This window comes from Schistosoma mansoni, chromosome W (genome assembly GCF_000237925.1).
Source record: "Schistosoma mansoni strain Puerto Rico chromosome W, complete genome".
NCBI classification, from domain to species: Eukaryota; Metazoa; Platyhelminthes; class Trematoda; order Strigeidida; family Schistosomatidae; genus Schistosoma; species Schistosoma mansoni.
In genome coordinates, this window is record NC_031502.1 from 50,493,302 (window position 1) to 50,510,141 (window position 16,840).

Consider the following 16,840-nt stretch of genomic DNA (forward strand, 5'->3'; position numbering starts at 1 on the left):
TTTTGGCCTTTGTAAAATATCATAATTATGGATTTATAATTGTAGAGCCTGATGATGATAAAGTTATTGGAAACAATTGTCTGCTCAAATATTGTTCAGTTGTCAATACTCTAGGATCTATTTTAGATGATAAATCAGACAAGTCAATTCATGATTAATCGTCCTGTCGTTACATTACCTGTCAGTTTAAAATTATATTTATGAACCAATCAAAATTTAGTAAACTCAAGGTCATTTGGTTGAATTTTATTATCCCAAATAAAGAAAGCTGGACCAATTGATTATTTTTCACAAATTATGTTATCCGAATGGATAGAACAAATCTGTTTTGTATATAAAGTTAAGACTGTATTGAAACTTTTGGGAAATTTGGGAAATTTCAGTTTTGTTCTGAATTTAATATTTACATTATAAAATTATAAAAATGTTTCAAAAGTGGGAATGAATAAATATGAAAAGACAAAATGTTCGAACACTTTCATTGATTGTAGTAACATTCACTTATTTGTTACTTGGAGCTGCTATTTTTGATGCATTAGAATCAGAATTTGAAGTAAGTGAAGATGTACGTCTAAGAGAAAGTGCTGAAAGTTTACGAACTAAATATAATATAACAATTGATGATTTTGAAAGGATTACACAATTAGGCATACAAATGAAACCATATAAAGCAGGTACTCAATGGAAATTTGCTGGAGCATTTTATTTCTCTACAACAGTTATAACTACTATAGGTAAGTCTGTACTGCTTTTACGAATGAAATTTTGATTAATATATTCAATTTTTGTTATTGTACGTATTCGATTAATACATAAGTAATGGGAATAGTGGATTTTAAGTAAACGTTAAGACGTTAACGTATAGCAACAAGACTCTTCTAATAATCAGCTGCTAATAATTATCTCACTGTAGAATAAAATTAATTAATTAGCAGTTATAGTATTAGAGTGCCCTTTGTCAAATGCATCAAAGAATGATATGGTTCAAATGCATCAAACTTCAGTTATTAACATAATTTTCAAAATGCCCTTCGTATGTCATAATCTTCGAAAACTAATAGTGAGTCCTGGTAGGTCATTCATTTAGTCTTCAAAAGGTTAATTCGGTGAAAACATTGGTCCACTATCTGTCTAGTTGGCTTTATATTAAAAATATAACTCTGAGGCTAATCATAGCAACAACGATAACTCATCTTTACGTTATCTATGAAAAAGTCCCATGGTATCGTGAAAGTAATCATGTTCAGTGGGAAGAAACTGTTTCGGGAAAAGGATCATATTTGATCTGTTGATCCAGTGACTGAAATTCTTTCTGGAAGTCTTATGTTTTTTTGGTCTGAATGATTTAATCATGAAGATTTTGTTGTCTTTCTAAACACTGTCATAGGCCCTAACTTCAGATAGAAATTACCCACTACAATCTCTCCACATCTGATGTAGAAAATGGCTAATTATACTGTCATTTTTGAACATTTATTTTAATTTTTATTCCCTGGCCTAATTTCTGATTTCTTAGTTGTTTACCCTTTTTGTTATTGGCCGAAAGATTGGGTCAATTACAATATTTCTGCTGATTTATGAGCTGAGTGTCATGCTTATAAAAGTTCCCTAGTTTTCTTTGTTTTCCCTGTCTAATATTTTCACATTTTCATTGCTGAATTTTTATTTCCGTAATTTTCCGTATTTATTTACATGAAAAAAGGTATTCGTTAGCTTTTAACAGCTAGCTAGTATCCAAGTAAACTCAAGCAAATAGGACAGCCACCTAGTCAAAAGTAATATTTATTGCATTAGTTGCAGTTTATCTTGAAGTGGTTATTTAGTTTGTCCTACTTTTTTGTTGTGTTCTTTGGCTTGAGTAATATTGACTATAATGATAATGGTGAGATTGTGCAATATGACTACTGCCGGAGGCCTTAACAACCTATATGTGATTCCAGTAATGTTTATGTAGGGTGTGATTACCGTTTGCTAATGTGCGCTGATGGTTTTGTCCTTGTTGGTGGTTTTGACAAGCATTTCTTGATGTAGTTTTGTGGCTTATAGAGTCTAAGGAGTTAAAGCAGGAAATTCTTTTACCATATTAATATAATCTGCTTTAAACAATCCTATCTGCTTTTACGTGATCTTCTAATTTCATATTACCAATAAAAGGTTCTAAAGTTATAATAATCAAATTTATTATCAATCGCTAAAATCTATTGGTTTTTTGAATAGTATACTTCAAAAGTGCCCATTGGTTATACTTTCATATCCAGCTCTGTGTTTTATTCAAGTAAACAAATACTCATCAGTAGTGTTGATGATTTTGTAAACTAAATCAGGCAGAGTTATAAAGGACAAAATTTGTCAATAGGATTATATACTATTCACAGCATTTTAAAAAAATCATCCGTTTCATTGTATGATTAAAGTTGATATGTACAAAAAAGAGAATTTTTTTGAGTCTTAGATAAGATCAGCTGATATACTAAAAGAAAATCTTTGTATGACAAATAAACTTTATATCTCATTCAGTGTTCAGTTTGTTCGATCAATGAAAGCTGAACTTTATAAAGAGTATATTATTGATAATGTCAGATATATGGTTTAGACTTTAAGTCATATTTTATTTACTGAAACAGTGGTTGAATATTTGAGAAAATAATCAATTGACTATAATTAATAAATTTCCCCTTAGTGTTTTTCAGATTGATTGTATTTCTCTGATGTTTGTTTGCTAACCTGTCACCATGAGCTACCTCAAGTAACTTAATCAGAAGTTACTTCATGGAGAGAGAAAGCAATTTTATAGCTTGTTAGACAGATCTACTTTCTATGTGATTGTGAAGTGTATGCCAATTATGTCGACGGACATAAGAGATGGAATGCATGCCAGCAGAAGGCTAAGGTGATCAAGTTAAAGAGAATAGAAATGAATTGTGAACTGGAAGAATCATACAGAATGTGAAGGACAAATGATGGAAATTTGCAAAAAATGAAGTACTCAATATAAGGTTCTCATATTTTACGAAGATATTTTGTAAATTTCTACAGAACAATAAGCTGGTTGTCCGCAACTGTATTTTCGTTCATTACAAATGCACAAAATCAATAATCAAACAGGTTAATATACGATAAAGCCTTTATCTTATATTCACTTTCAAGACTAACAAACATTTCACCTTGAAATATACTTTATTTTTCTATGGATTAAAAGTTCTAAGAAAGAAAAAAAGAAAAGAAAAACCATTTGATTTGACAATGAAACTGTAAATAGTTAGAAAACACAATAAAATTTCAACTTTATTTTGAATTATAAAACATTAATACCGTTGGATGCCGGCCGGCTCAATGGTCCAGTGGTTAAGCGCTCGCGCGCGAAACTGATAGTTCCTGGGTTCGAATCTCATGAGGCGGGAACGTGGATGAGCACTGCTGAGGAGTCCCATAATAGGGCGAAACAGCCGTTCAGTGCTTCCAGGTTTTCCATGGTGGTCTAACTTCAATTAACTCATGATCTCAATTATTAAAAAATTATAAAATTTTGTTTTCTGTTGTTTTGGTTACTCGAAATTCTTTTTTTTCAATTTTTTTATTGGTCAATTAAATTTGTCATCTGTTTTCTGACAAATCTATTTTGATAATAAAAGTTTTTTTGTTTTTTACAATTTTCAACAATTAATTATCATATTTTTTTTGGGGGGGGGATAAAAAAAGATAAGGAATAAAAGCAAACAAAATGTTATTGGAAAGAATAGTAAGAGAGTGGAAGCTTTATTATATCTTAAAGTCCTAACACAAATCCTAGAATGTTTCCATTAGAGAACAATCATTATAATAATGATAGAAATAATAATAAGATAATAATGACAACTACATATTGCTTGTTACCAATAAAAGATAGAAAAAATGTTTCAAATGTTGGAAACAAATATATAAATGGTGCCTTATGATTTGTTATATTTCTTGTTTATATGGGTACATATGCTTCTTTTATATTCATTCTTTAATATGACAATCAAGTTTACATTTGTATAATTTGACCATATGCTTGTAATAATGAATGCAAGCTGATGTAAATAATGAATAGTTTAAGAGTTAAATATGAAAGATTTGTATAAATAATTGGTAAAATAAAAACAATCAACCGTTTTTAAGTAGTATACATTACTTAGATTTTAAAATATTTTTTTAGTAAACCGATTTTTTATATAGTTGAATACATGATTCAATGGAAGCTAAACCACCATGGAAAATTTGGAAGCACTCGACGGCCGTTTTGTCTTATTGTGGAACTCCTCAGTGGTGTGCATCCATGATCCCGCATCGTGAGATTCGAACCCGATTTTGGAAAAAAATCACTTGTATTTTATAGATTACATTAAATAAAAGTTTTTGAAGGTATGAAACCACCAATAGTCAGCTGCTGTAAGATAGAACTATTAATTAATACACATGTACATTCACTTCATTGCATCATATTTACTGGTGTTTACTTCCACGAAGAACCATTTATCTCTGGGTCGAATAGATACAACGCTTTGGAGGCGAATTATGTAATAGCAATAAAAGTAAAAGTCAGTAACGCAAGATATATATTTATTACCTGACTGTGATCAAAAACTTCATGGAACCTAACTATATTTTCATTTGGTGATGGGTAGGAATGTTAAAATATTCCCTAGCCATATTAATCATTGTACTGTTAAAACCTTATCAAGTATCTAGAAATTTTCGCTTTTATTTTTAAAACTTCTTAACTGATGGAATTCATTTTAGTATTAGTTGTTTGAATCTTGTCATTGATGTTCATGAATGCAATTGATCAGCGTCATATTGACATATGTACATCGTGTATCTATTGTTTCGATATAGCCTTAATTCACAAGTATTATGAGTAGACATGGATGGTGTCAGTGGTATCAGTGAAATCCATTTTGAGTATTTCTTTCTATTTGGAACTCGTTATCTGGATGTACCTGCATCCCAGAATTCTTGATAATGATATGAGTAGTTGCGTGGAAAGCACCTAAGAGATTTGAATGTGATTTTGTACACTTCTAACCCACTAGATGAATTTAACTTATCTTCTTCAATTTTTCCGCTTTGCCTTCCTCTCTTTTTTCAAGTAAGATGTAACGGAATTTAGTCATAAATCAAATGATAAAATTCATATTTGACTTTGTTTTAAAGTTGACTTTCTACCCTTCCTTTTGATTGTTTTCATAATAGTTCAAGATTCCTTATTTTGTTTGCTTGAATTAAAAAATCTCTGATGACTGATGGATAACATTTGATTATCGATAAGCAGATAGCAGTTCTGTATTGCATACTATTTACGAGAATTATTTTTATATATGAATGACACAATCTGGTAGGAACTCAAACTTTCATCTGGTAACAAACAGTATGTTCTCACCTTAAACCTACCCTGGTGATGTTAGCTTATTATCCAGAGTGATTAGGTTGCAAATTGTTTTCACATTATTTATTACTATTATCCTTGTCTACTCTTACCCCCGCCCCAGCTCCAGTCAAGTTGACCTTTTATTTTTATATATAAATGTTCTTGACAAGTATACGTGTGATCAGATTGTTCGGAATGTATTGAGCTAATATATATCACAGTTCTGATAATCACCGTCATCTTAATACATCATCAAATGAGCTAAATGCTTCAAATAAAAATAAGGATGTAGAATTACTTTTTTCAGTGGATAAAACGCGAAATTTTTGTTGAAAGAGATGACTGATTAAAATTTAACCAAAAAATGGGACTGGATAATAATATTTTTTTATCGAATAATAAATATAAATGTGGCTTTTGACCTATATAGGAAATTTTTTAATATAAAATATTGCTTATGCCTATAGAATTCTATAACATATATTGTGGTGTGTACTACTGATGTCGATACATACAAGTAGTATGTATCATCTGTCAAAAGTAGAATGCCTGGTGGCAGAAGGTTGAGTAAAATCGAAGAGAAGAGACAAAAACAGAGAGTGGTTGCTATAGAAATGAAGGAACTATAAATTCTGAAACAATTGGTGGAGGATTCGCAAATGAAGTATTTACTGTATTGTTCTCAGATTTTACTAAGAGATTCTGTAATACTGTATTCGAGTACATTTGGTTGTCCTCATTTGTGTTCCCGTTCACTACAGTTTCACTTGAAGTACAGTTATTATTTGGTCAACCGACATAAACTAATTATTAAAGCTTTTTAACTATCAGATATCTATAGTATTTTCTCATTGGAAATGTAATCTCATCTTGTAAATATGTGGTTGATAGATGAATTATTATGCAAATAATTGGTATTTGTATTATCGTATCAAACAAATAATAATAAGGAAGCAATCAACTTTTTAATAGACAGCTATCAAAAATCTAGAATATTTAATGAACGAGGTACATAAATACATGTATATAGCAATAAAGTAATGCTAAACTGTTTAAGTTTTCTATAGATCAAAATTGATTATTGTGGATATTGTAGTAATTTTTAATAGTTGAGATCATGAGTCAATTGAAGCTAGACCACCAAGGAAAACCTGGAAGTAATGGATAGCCGTTTCGTTCGATTATGGGACCTCTCAGCATTGCACATCCACGAAGCCGTCCAGTGATTCCAGGTTTTCCATAATAGTCTAGCTTTAATCAACTCATGAATTCAACTTTTCTATATAAATATTGAGTTGATTTTTATTCAACCATCTCGAGAACACAACGAAATTATTTCCCTTTTGATTATTGGCATATGTACACTGAGAAAAAACGAATAAAGCAGTAACTCCTCAGCAGTGCACACCCACGATCCCGCCTCGTGAGATTCGAACACAGTATCTATCAGTCTCGCGCGCGAGCGTTTAACCACTAGACCTCTGAGCCGGCATCCAACGGTGTTAGTGCCTAACTTCAACCAATCCACGAAATTGAGCGACACATCCACCAATGTCTTCAGTGAGTTACTATCTCACAACAGACCTGGTTGAACTTCATTGTTCACTGCTTCTCACTAGAACTCCAGGAAATACCTCATGGAGCCAGTCACTAGTGGATGCGCACTGCTGAGGAGTCCCACAATAGGACGAAACGGCCGTCCAGTGCTTTCAGGCTTTCCATGGTGGTCTAGCTTCAATTGACTGATGATCTCAACTATTAAAAATATTATTATTGAACAGAGTTTTTCTCATAGTATCTTCTTACTTATTTGAATCATAATAAATTTTGAGCTTGATGAAATCGGAAAATGAACAAGTATCAAATGAAATAACAACTGATAGGTCCTGAGTTCAAATCTCGTGAGGCGGGATCGTGGATGCACACTGCTGAGGAGTTCCATACTAGGATGAAACAACCGTCCTGTGCTTCCAGGTTTTTCATAGTGGTCTATCTTAAATCGCCTTATGAATTTATCTCAGTTTATTTTGAATGACATTTTTATCATCTAAATCAGCTTACATTCATAATTGACAACTATAGCAGTACAAATCATTCTAAAAGAGTTGATAATTTGTCTGAAGTTATATCATGGATACCATTTAATCATAGTCTGTAAATATTTCATGCCTCGATATTGGTTAAATATAAAATTCATCTCAAAAACTAAATTACATTACAATTAAAGTATAAATAGCTACCGTTTTTTCAAATCTTCTACTTTGATCTTTTGCTTTTTAACTTAATTTCATAAATACTTACTTACGCCTGTTACCCCTCGTCGAGGAGCATAGGCCGCACACCACTTTTCTCTATCCAATCCTGTCCTGGGCAACCCTTCCCAGTTCTTTCCAGTTAACATTCATCCTTTTCATATCTTTTTCTATTTCTCGGCATGATGTGTTTTCTGGCCTTCCTCTTTTCCGTTTGCCTTCCGGATTCCAAGTTAGGGCTTGCCTCGTGATTTAACTTCATATATATTCAACATTATATGTTAGCCTGATAATAATTTATAATGTTATCCTATTGATTAGTTATCAAGTTAGCAATTCCTAAACTATTAATTATATGTATCTGTTTATGAATCTACCAGAGAGAATATGATTGTTCTGTATGAAGACTTGTTAATTAAGACAAATTAAATAACATAGAAATCTTTTATAATCAAAGATGGTTGGTGGCTAGCGGTGGAATTCAGGACGTGAGTTTTGTCCTATTTGGGAATACCAAATGAATAGAAATCTTTTTTTTATGTGTTAGATGGAGTATCGAATTCATATTTAAGCTATAGGAATTAATATTCTGTAAAAAAGTATTCGACTACCCTATCCTGGTTGCTTGTTTCAAATCGATTGTTTAGAGATTATATTTATTTTTTTAAAAAGTTACATACTGAAAAAAGAACAATTTTAAATCAGAGAGGCTAATTGATTAGCTGTATGATGGGACATTTATATTGATGAATCATTGACTGAAGGGCTCAGTCGTAGTCAAAGACTATGGAGCTGAATGACGTGAGTTTTAGTCTACCGGATAGCATAATTTCTTTTAAGATTGCACGTATGCATCACTAACGAGTAGCATCTAGCATGTAATGCTGGTTTAGGGTTCCTTGAATACTGTTTACAACTACCTAACATAGGAACTTACATTCTTGATTGTTGATACTGTCTGGAAGTTAGTTTCTATCTCAGACTGGTATCAACTCGAAAGCTGTGGTAAACTAAGGTATATTGAACATGTGTCCATTCTTAGTTTGTGACTTTTCAACAGTACTAGCTTGAGATCATATTAGGTATCAAAAATCAAGTTTTAAGGTGAACCATGACTTTTAAATCACTAAATAGGTTTATAGTTTGTTAGATTGTGCTACAACCATCCAATATCTCCGAGAATATTTGTTTTTTTCTTGGCTTAATCAATAATGAGTACAGGATTATTACTAAGATGAGGTTTGTGGTAAGCTGTTTAGTCTTAGGATTTTAACCATTCATACCAGATCTATAAGACAGATTGAAAACCACTTACAAACAATTTGATGACAATAATGGTATGTTATCAGATTGAGAACAAATGCGAATATTAAATATTTAAATACGTTTCGTATTTTCGCCATACCAATTATCCTTTCTGTGAACACTTCTACATGATCAGCACATGTTTTTTCCTAAATAATGTAAAATAAATATGATTTCAGAAATGACAAACTGGTAGTCTATTAACTTGTGTTTTTAGAACCATTGCGATTGAAGGTTTTCTGCTATTTTTATCATAGTAAGACGGAAATCCATTAATTAGGATAATGGCTACAAGTAAAATCAATAACCCGTTCCGTACTACTCGGTATTTTGTCAGTTTTATGTATATGAGAAATAGTGTGGATATTTTTGAAATTTAAACCTTGTATCCTGATTCCCATTTCTATCCACCGTCAAAAATGATAACTATCTTTTAAACCGCCATTATTATCGACCTTATATAGTAACTCAGACTGATCGCTTGAGTCCTGAATTTCAACCATACAACTAACCACAAAGGATTCACTCTGTTTATTGGAAAATATTATCTGAGATGTGTAGTTATGTAAAAAATGCTTTTCATACCCTATTACTCCAGCAATATTTTGAAATAATCATCAATGAAACACAGGAGTAGGATTCTCACGGCTGTTCCGCCAAGCTACATATAATTTATTGTTAAACGGTTGTTGTAAGGTTTTCGCAATAAATATTCTATCTATATAATTAAATGGTGCTTCCTATAGTTTGTTTCAATAAGTCAGCGTTGAAAATGATAAGTTTACAACATTCGTGTACATTACGCGACATGAATATAATAGAAATAGTATAGCTTTTGTAATGAGATCACTAAACTAAATCACTCAATAATTCGGTACATTTGTGCTTGATATCCAGTGACTGAAGGAAAGAGATTGCATTAGAAATACTAGTCTATCATTAAGCAGCAATTGTGACTTGACTTCAGATTCTTTTCCTCAGATATTTAGCACAGGACTATTAGTTAAATTTTTACTGATACTTCCTTTTTTAATCGACCAATGTTAATTATTAGTAGACATAAAAAAACGGCCTTTACAAATTTTTAGTAAATGATCTAAAGTAGGGTAAACATACTGGGAAACTTAAATTGATCGAAGCCATTCAGAGGTAGAGTGCTAAGAATCAAACATGTGATCTTGTATTCAAGGTTGTCTGTCTGTAACATTTGGATTATGTAACTATTAGTTAATAAATCATTTAAATAATTAGTGGTTAGTATTCAATCATAACTTGACTAGTTATCAATGTAGAGTAATTTATAAACAACTTTTTTTATTTGTCTTCGATGACCAAATTTCAATGCCAATAAATTTTTGTATGTTTGTTATACATTTTACTCACTTTAAGTGGTATATATCTATGTATGTAATTATAAACAAAGATGTACAATGGCTAGCGGTGGAATGCAGAACGCGCGTTTCGTCCTATTTGGGACTCGTCAACTGGATGTACCTGCATCTCATAGTTGATGTTCACTCTGGGACTCGAACCCAGTACCTCTCGCTTCAAACGCAAATAGGACGAAACGCGCGTCAAACTGGATTCCACTGCTAGCCACTATCCATCTTTGCTTACAATGCTTGTGACATCAGGCTATATCGAGGCAATACGCATAGTATGCACATATGCCAAAAAGAGACTGACCAGTTGCAGTCCTAAACATCAATGGGAAGATTCAAACAAACAATACTAAGTGAATTTATGTATGTAATTGTTAATAATAAAATGTATGATCTTTGTTAAAAAGGAAGTTTGTAAACAATTGAACAAACTACACAGTCATACCGGATGATGACTGCGAATTTTTTAAAAAAACATGTGGATCATGAAGGTCTGGACTAGGAGCCTTTGAGTAACTAGTTTTCTACGCACTGAGGTAAAAAAAACGTAACTTATAACTAGATTTCAGTTTTTATTTAATTCATTTAGTATCAAGTTATTCGTTTCGCATGAACCAGCTGTCGATTTAAGTTAATTTAATTAAATTGATATCTTCAGTAATTTATCTTATGGAGAATCTAACAGTGATATCGAACTATGAACTATTGGTTAGTAGTAAGTACCGGACAGTTATTTCTTTCTAGAACTACTTTGTGAAGCATCAGTGTTGAAGTCATTTTATGATGGAAATTACTTGCTAAATCGTAAAAATAACTAAGCAAATATTAATTATATGATTCTGAAGAGCTTTGGTTAGCAAGCTAATATATAATAAGAAATATGAGAAGTGAACATTTATAAATGGAACCATACGTATTTGGCTCATTAATATTCTGCCCATCACAATTAGTCTCATTTCTATCTGATTGAAATGAATATTTATAGAAGAGTTACAGTACACAGTGATTACGTTTTAAAATCTCTATCCTGAAGAGCTAGTCTTGTAAGTGTTCTTGTAAAAAACGTTGCCATGCAGATCAATAGCGGCTAAAAACTAAAAAATGACCAATGTAAATAACTACAGATTATCGGTTCAGTGTTGCCATAATTGGCTTATATTTATCTCATTACAACTGCTAGGTCATTTACCTAGCTATCTAGTGAAAATAAAACGCTTAAATACTTTCATGTTAAATACTTCAAATAAAATTTTTGTACAGTCTTTCTCGTTAGGATTCGTGCGATGATTTTAACCAATAGTAGATCTTAGGTTAGATGACAAAAATGTCACTGAAAGTGGCGAAAATTCACCTTTTTTTTATCTTTTTTTGCAGATTTGAAGTCCCGATATTATTTTGTAATTTTTTCTTATCAGAAGGGGGTTTCGTGGAGGTTTTAGTAATTTTATATAGTTGAGATCATAAGTCAATTGAAGCTAGATCACCATGGAAAGCCTGGAAACACTGGACGGCCGTTTTGTCCTATTATGGGACTCCTCAGCAGTTCGCATCCACGATTCCGCCTCGAGAGATTCGAATCCAGGACCTACCAGTCTCGCGCCATAGCACTTAACCGATAGACCACTGAGGCGGCATTCAACAGTGTTAATGTTATGTTATTTTCATTATTTAAAGAAATGTTTTCGATTCTATTCAGGATAGTTGTTGAAAAAAGAGTACAAGATACGGATATCGTCCTTTTTGAGACTAATCAGCTGAATTGATCTACCTTTCAGTGTCGATGTTCACATTAGTATTTGAATCCTGTAGCACAGATACAGAATGATGACAAAGACTAAGTGCACCGTCAACTTGCAGCTATAAACACTTTTTCAACATCCATTCAAGAAGGTTATATCCCAATGAACATTAGTCGAATTTTAAGTACCAGTGATAAACGAATATAGGTATTTAAACATTCTCCATGTTTAATTTTTTTACCATCGACTATGTTAGTTATCTCAACTTCATTAATGAATTTGTTAATTTTCTCTATTTATAGTTATGTAAAGTGTAGAAACTTAAATGAATAAGAACTTTCGTCTAAATTATACCGAATAGTTTTACAGTATTTGAGCGCTGAGTTGATGTAAGACATTAAATAAGAATCATATACATGTAAAATCTCAGCGAATGAATTTGAAGTAAATCCAACGTTTCGCCTGGCAATATGGTTCAAGCTTTTTCAAGGAATTATAACTTAAGATGATAAATATTTATGTTAGATTCAGAGTTATTTATGTTTTAATAACTTACTATGTGGTTCAAATCTTTTAGCAAAATTACAATTTTTTTTATTAACTCTCAATTTCTTGGAAAAATTAAACATTTTAATAAATTCACTTCACTCCATTGCACAAACAAGTGGCTATCACGACTCAGTAGCTAAGTGAATAACGTGATGACGTTTCAAGCGAACGGTACTGGGTTCGAGTCCCAGAGTGAATATCAACTTTGAGATGCAGTTATATTCAGCTGACGAGTCCCAAATAGAACGAAATACCCATTCTATCTTTGCTTATATTAAACATTTTATTGTTTTAATTCACTTAGTATTGTTTATTTGAATCTTCCCATTGATGTTTAGGACTGCAACTGGTCAGTCTCTAATTGGCACATGCAAGTGGCTATCACCACTCAGTAGCTGAGTGGATAACCCGATGGTGTTTGAAGCGAACGGTACTGGGTTCGAGTCCCAGAGTGAACATCAACTCTGAGATGCAGGTACATCCAGCTGACGAGTCCCAAATAGGACGAAACGCGCGTTCTGCATTCCACTGCTAGCTACTATCCATCTTTGCTTACCATTTTATTGTCTTGTTTTTTTTCATATAGTTACTATTCATTATTCTTTTTTTATAATCTTTTCTCAATTTCTTTATTTTTATTTTCTAGGTTATGGTCATAGTACACCAAAAACATTTGGTGGTAAAATATTTTGTATGTGTTATGCATTACCTGGTATACCATTATGTCTTATTATGTTTCAAAGTATTGGTGAACGTATGAATACAATTATAACTTATTTATTAAATAAATCTAATTCTTTATGTAAAATAAATAAACTTATATCTCAAACACATTTAATGATTGTTAGCTTTACCATTGGTTCCATTGTATTAACTATTGGTGCTATAGTATTTTCACGTTATGAAGATTGGGATTATTTAGATTCATTTTATTATTGTTTTATTACATTAACTACAATTGGTTTTGGTGATTTTGTTGCATTACAACGTAATAATTCATTAGCTAAACGACCGGATTATGTTGCATTTAGTTTAATATTTATATTATTTGGTTTAACTGTAGTTAGTTCTGTAATGAATTTATTAGTATTAAGATTTTTAACAATGAATACGGAAGATGAAAAACGTGATCAATTAGAAGCAGCTGTATATGCAGAAGAATTAAAACGTTTACGTGGTGATGTAATATGTGCTAATAAACATAATGGAATACATAAATCATTTATAATGAAACAGTTACCAAGAGAACAACAAGAAGAAGAAGAAGAATATAATAGTAAACAATTAAATAATCATAATTATTCGACTTGTCAACAAAATATCGATTATAATCTTATGAATTGTAATCATCATATGATGTCATTAAGCAATTCAAATTGTTTAATCAAACCGGAACCATCATCACCAACAACAACAACAACAGTGACAACAACCATGGCATCAACAACAGTCAATAATTGTTTACTTATTAATCCTCATACTAATACTTATCATATTGATTCGAAACATGAACATTTAACTAAATTGAAATTATGTTTAATTTGTTTAAAAAAATTTCATCCATTATCACAATCATTAGCATCATTATCATCGGATATATTAAATTCATCATCATTAACTATAATAAATGATAATTCACATGAAAATATATTAAATAAACCGAATTCTATAGCTAAGACTACTGTTACTACAACTATAACTACTACAACCTATATTAATGATAATAATACTAATAATGGCAACAATAGTAATAATCCCTTTTTAATAAACTGTGTAACTGGTTGTTACAATGAACAGTCAACTGTACATCATCCACTTTTAATCGATAATGAAGTCTCTCAACAAATTTCTTCAAGTTTACATAAAAATAATTGTTCAAGTGAACTACTGAATCCATCAAATTCTCTTCAATATGATTCATCATGTAGAAATCGTTACATTTATTCAGATTATATAAGTTCATATCGTTATAATCCATATTATTCTTTTCAAGATTCTAAATATTCACCGTTTATAATACAACAATGTTCAATTGATGATTGTGACTGTACAAATGAAGAATTACGAAATCATCAGTATTTCATTTCTACTAAAGAATATTTAGTGAATAATCGGCAACCAGAAATTATAGAAGGAAATGAAATAATCGACAGTGATAATCTGTCTGAAAATAAGAGTAGTTCGTTTAATGATATCGATTTAATGCAATCTTATTTACATCCGATGTCTACTTTAAAACCGCATACTTATGAGTGTACTTCACTGGATCATTTTAGTTTACCTGGTAGGTATAATAATACTAATGAGGTAATGTCTACTTCAGTACATTCCTCTTTAGTTGCTCATGGTTTAAAATCTCATAAGCATAACTTTAATAATCAATACATTCTACCTCCAAGACAGTCTTTAAGCAGTCAACCACCATTATCATCAGGAGATCAGATGATATATCCATTGTTATCTTTATCAACGCATCATCAAATGGATCTACTCAAATCTAATCAGCCATTGATAAACCCGTTTCCATTACAATTTGTAAATCCACGATCAAATGAAAATGAGATCGGTTTAAACTCAATTCCATATTTTCAATGCAGGCGGTATCCTAGAATTCATCAAGAACAACAGATGAAAACGAATGAGATGGATAATTATGGTGAAGAAAGCGTTGATTTTGACAAAGAATATATGAACAAACGTCATAACCCATATTATTGTCATGATGATATATTACTAACAAATGATGTAAGTAGCGTAGATGATGAGATAAAATTTTCTAGCAATTCATCAATCTTTGAAGTCTGTCAGCATGTGTCTACAAAGAGATCTGCTTCTGTCTGAAGAAAAGCAGAACAATTCAATCAAATCAATATGTAATCACATTATTTTCATGTAAAAATTTAGACTATTAACATTATGAAATACGGATATGTTAATTAGATATCTTTTTATGATTTTATGTAATTTTTACTTTTTAAAATAAACTATTAACCTTTCAGGTTAGACAATATATATATCATCCTCAGAATAGACTTTATCATGATCAATTTCTATTGACGACTTGGGTTATATATATCAACTATACTGTGTAATATACATTAACATTATATTGTAGTTTGGACATTAAGTTAATTAATAGCTAATTATTAACATGAATGTAATTTTGTTTGATAGTGTTATTTATTGAAGATTTTTCTATTACCAATTAATGCGGTCACAGAAAAATGTGTTTTTTTATTATCCATTGACGACTGAATTCACTTTTAGTATACTTGACGAAGTTTAAGTAATCAAAATGAACTCTTACACAATTCATGAGTTTAAGAGGATATACGGGCTTCTTCAAAAATGATAGAATATGATCGTAACTGCAAGTTCCTAATTGTTTATGATGTGTGGACGAGAATGATAATGGTTGGTTGTTTTGTTGAGTCAGACATGTAGATAGTTCGACAGGTGGGAATCTAGTGTAGATATTCGTCTAAGGTAAATTAACGTCCCATATACGTGTAAAAGGTGAAAGGACTGTTATAACAAGAAAACCTAGCGTTATATTACGTATCCTACCTTTATAACAGTTTACAAGTAAAGCACACATTAAACATTAATACAACCTCAGCCGTAATAATTCAAGTAATTTAAAAGGGATGGATTTAGTTAAAACTAATCTTCTTTAAATTACATAGTAAACATTTGTTAAAACAAAATTATAAATTTACGTCAGCAGTTGGCAAATTATTGTTCTCAAGTCGTATTCACTCTAGTTTTTTTAAAATTTATTCTTTGTCTACATAAGTTATAAGCGAATTATGGCTAACGTAAGCAGCCAAGAACATTTATGAATCAAGTAAATTTTCTTGGCACGATGTTCTGTCTATAAATAGCTTTCATTACCATTGTAAGCAAAGATGGATGGTTGCTAGAAGTGCATGCAATACAGCACTCCACTGTATCATCAGGAAACTTTTGCTTCTTTTTTCTTAAGTGGATAGCATGTCTATTTAATGAACAGTGTTATAAAAGGCTATTTTCTGGTGCCATGACGAAATTATCGATAATTTATCTACCCCTCGCGAGAATATAATGAAAACAGAGATCCTGGAAGAGCAAAACAATGATGACTAAGATATGTCGATCAAGTTTTACTACTGAACGTGTTAAATACTATTTAAATAAGTTTCTGTGTCTGGGACAGTGTAATGTAAAGGTGACTACAGGTAAATG

The 16,840-nt window shown here is 31.3% G+C and overlaps 1 protein-coding gene across 1 annotated transcript in view; it reads left to right on the forward strand.

Moving 5' to 3' along the window:
* Positions 1-451: 451 nt before the first annotated feature.
* The window catches only part of Smp_155970 (twik family of potassium channels-related), a gene marked incomplete at both ends in the record, with an annotated part of 24,755 nt that continues 8,366 nt past the window's right edge, over positions 452-16,840 (forward strand). Inside the window, 5 exons of the mRNA XM_018790054.1 lie at positions 452-734; positions 13,263-13,370; positions 13,506-13,892; positions 14,610-14,923; positions 15,020-15,361. Coding sequence (XP_018655435.1) covers positions 452-734; positions 13,263-13,370; positions 13,506-13,892; positions 14,610-14,923; positions 15,020-15,361 — 1,434 coding nt within the window. The remainder of the gene's footprint in view (positions 735-13,262; positions 13,371-13,505; positions 13,893-14,609; positions 14,924-15,019; positions 15,362-16,840) is intronic.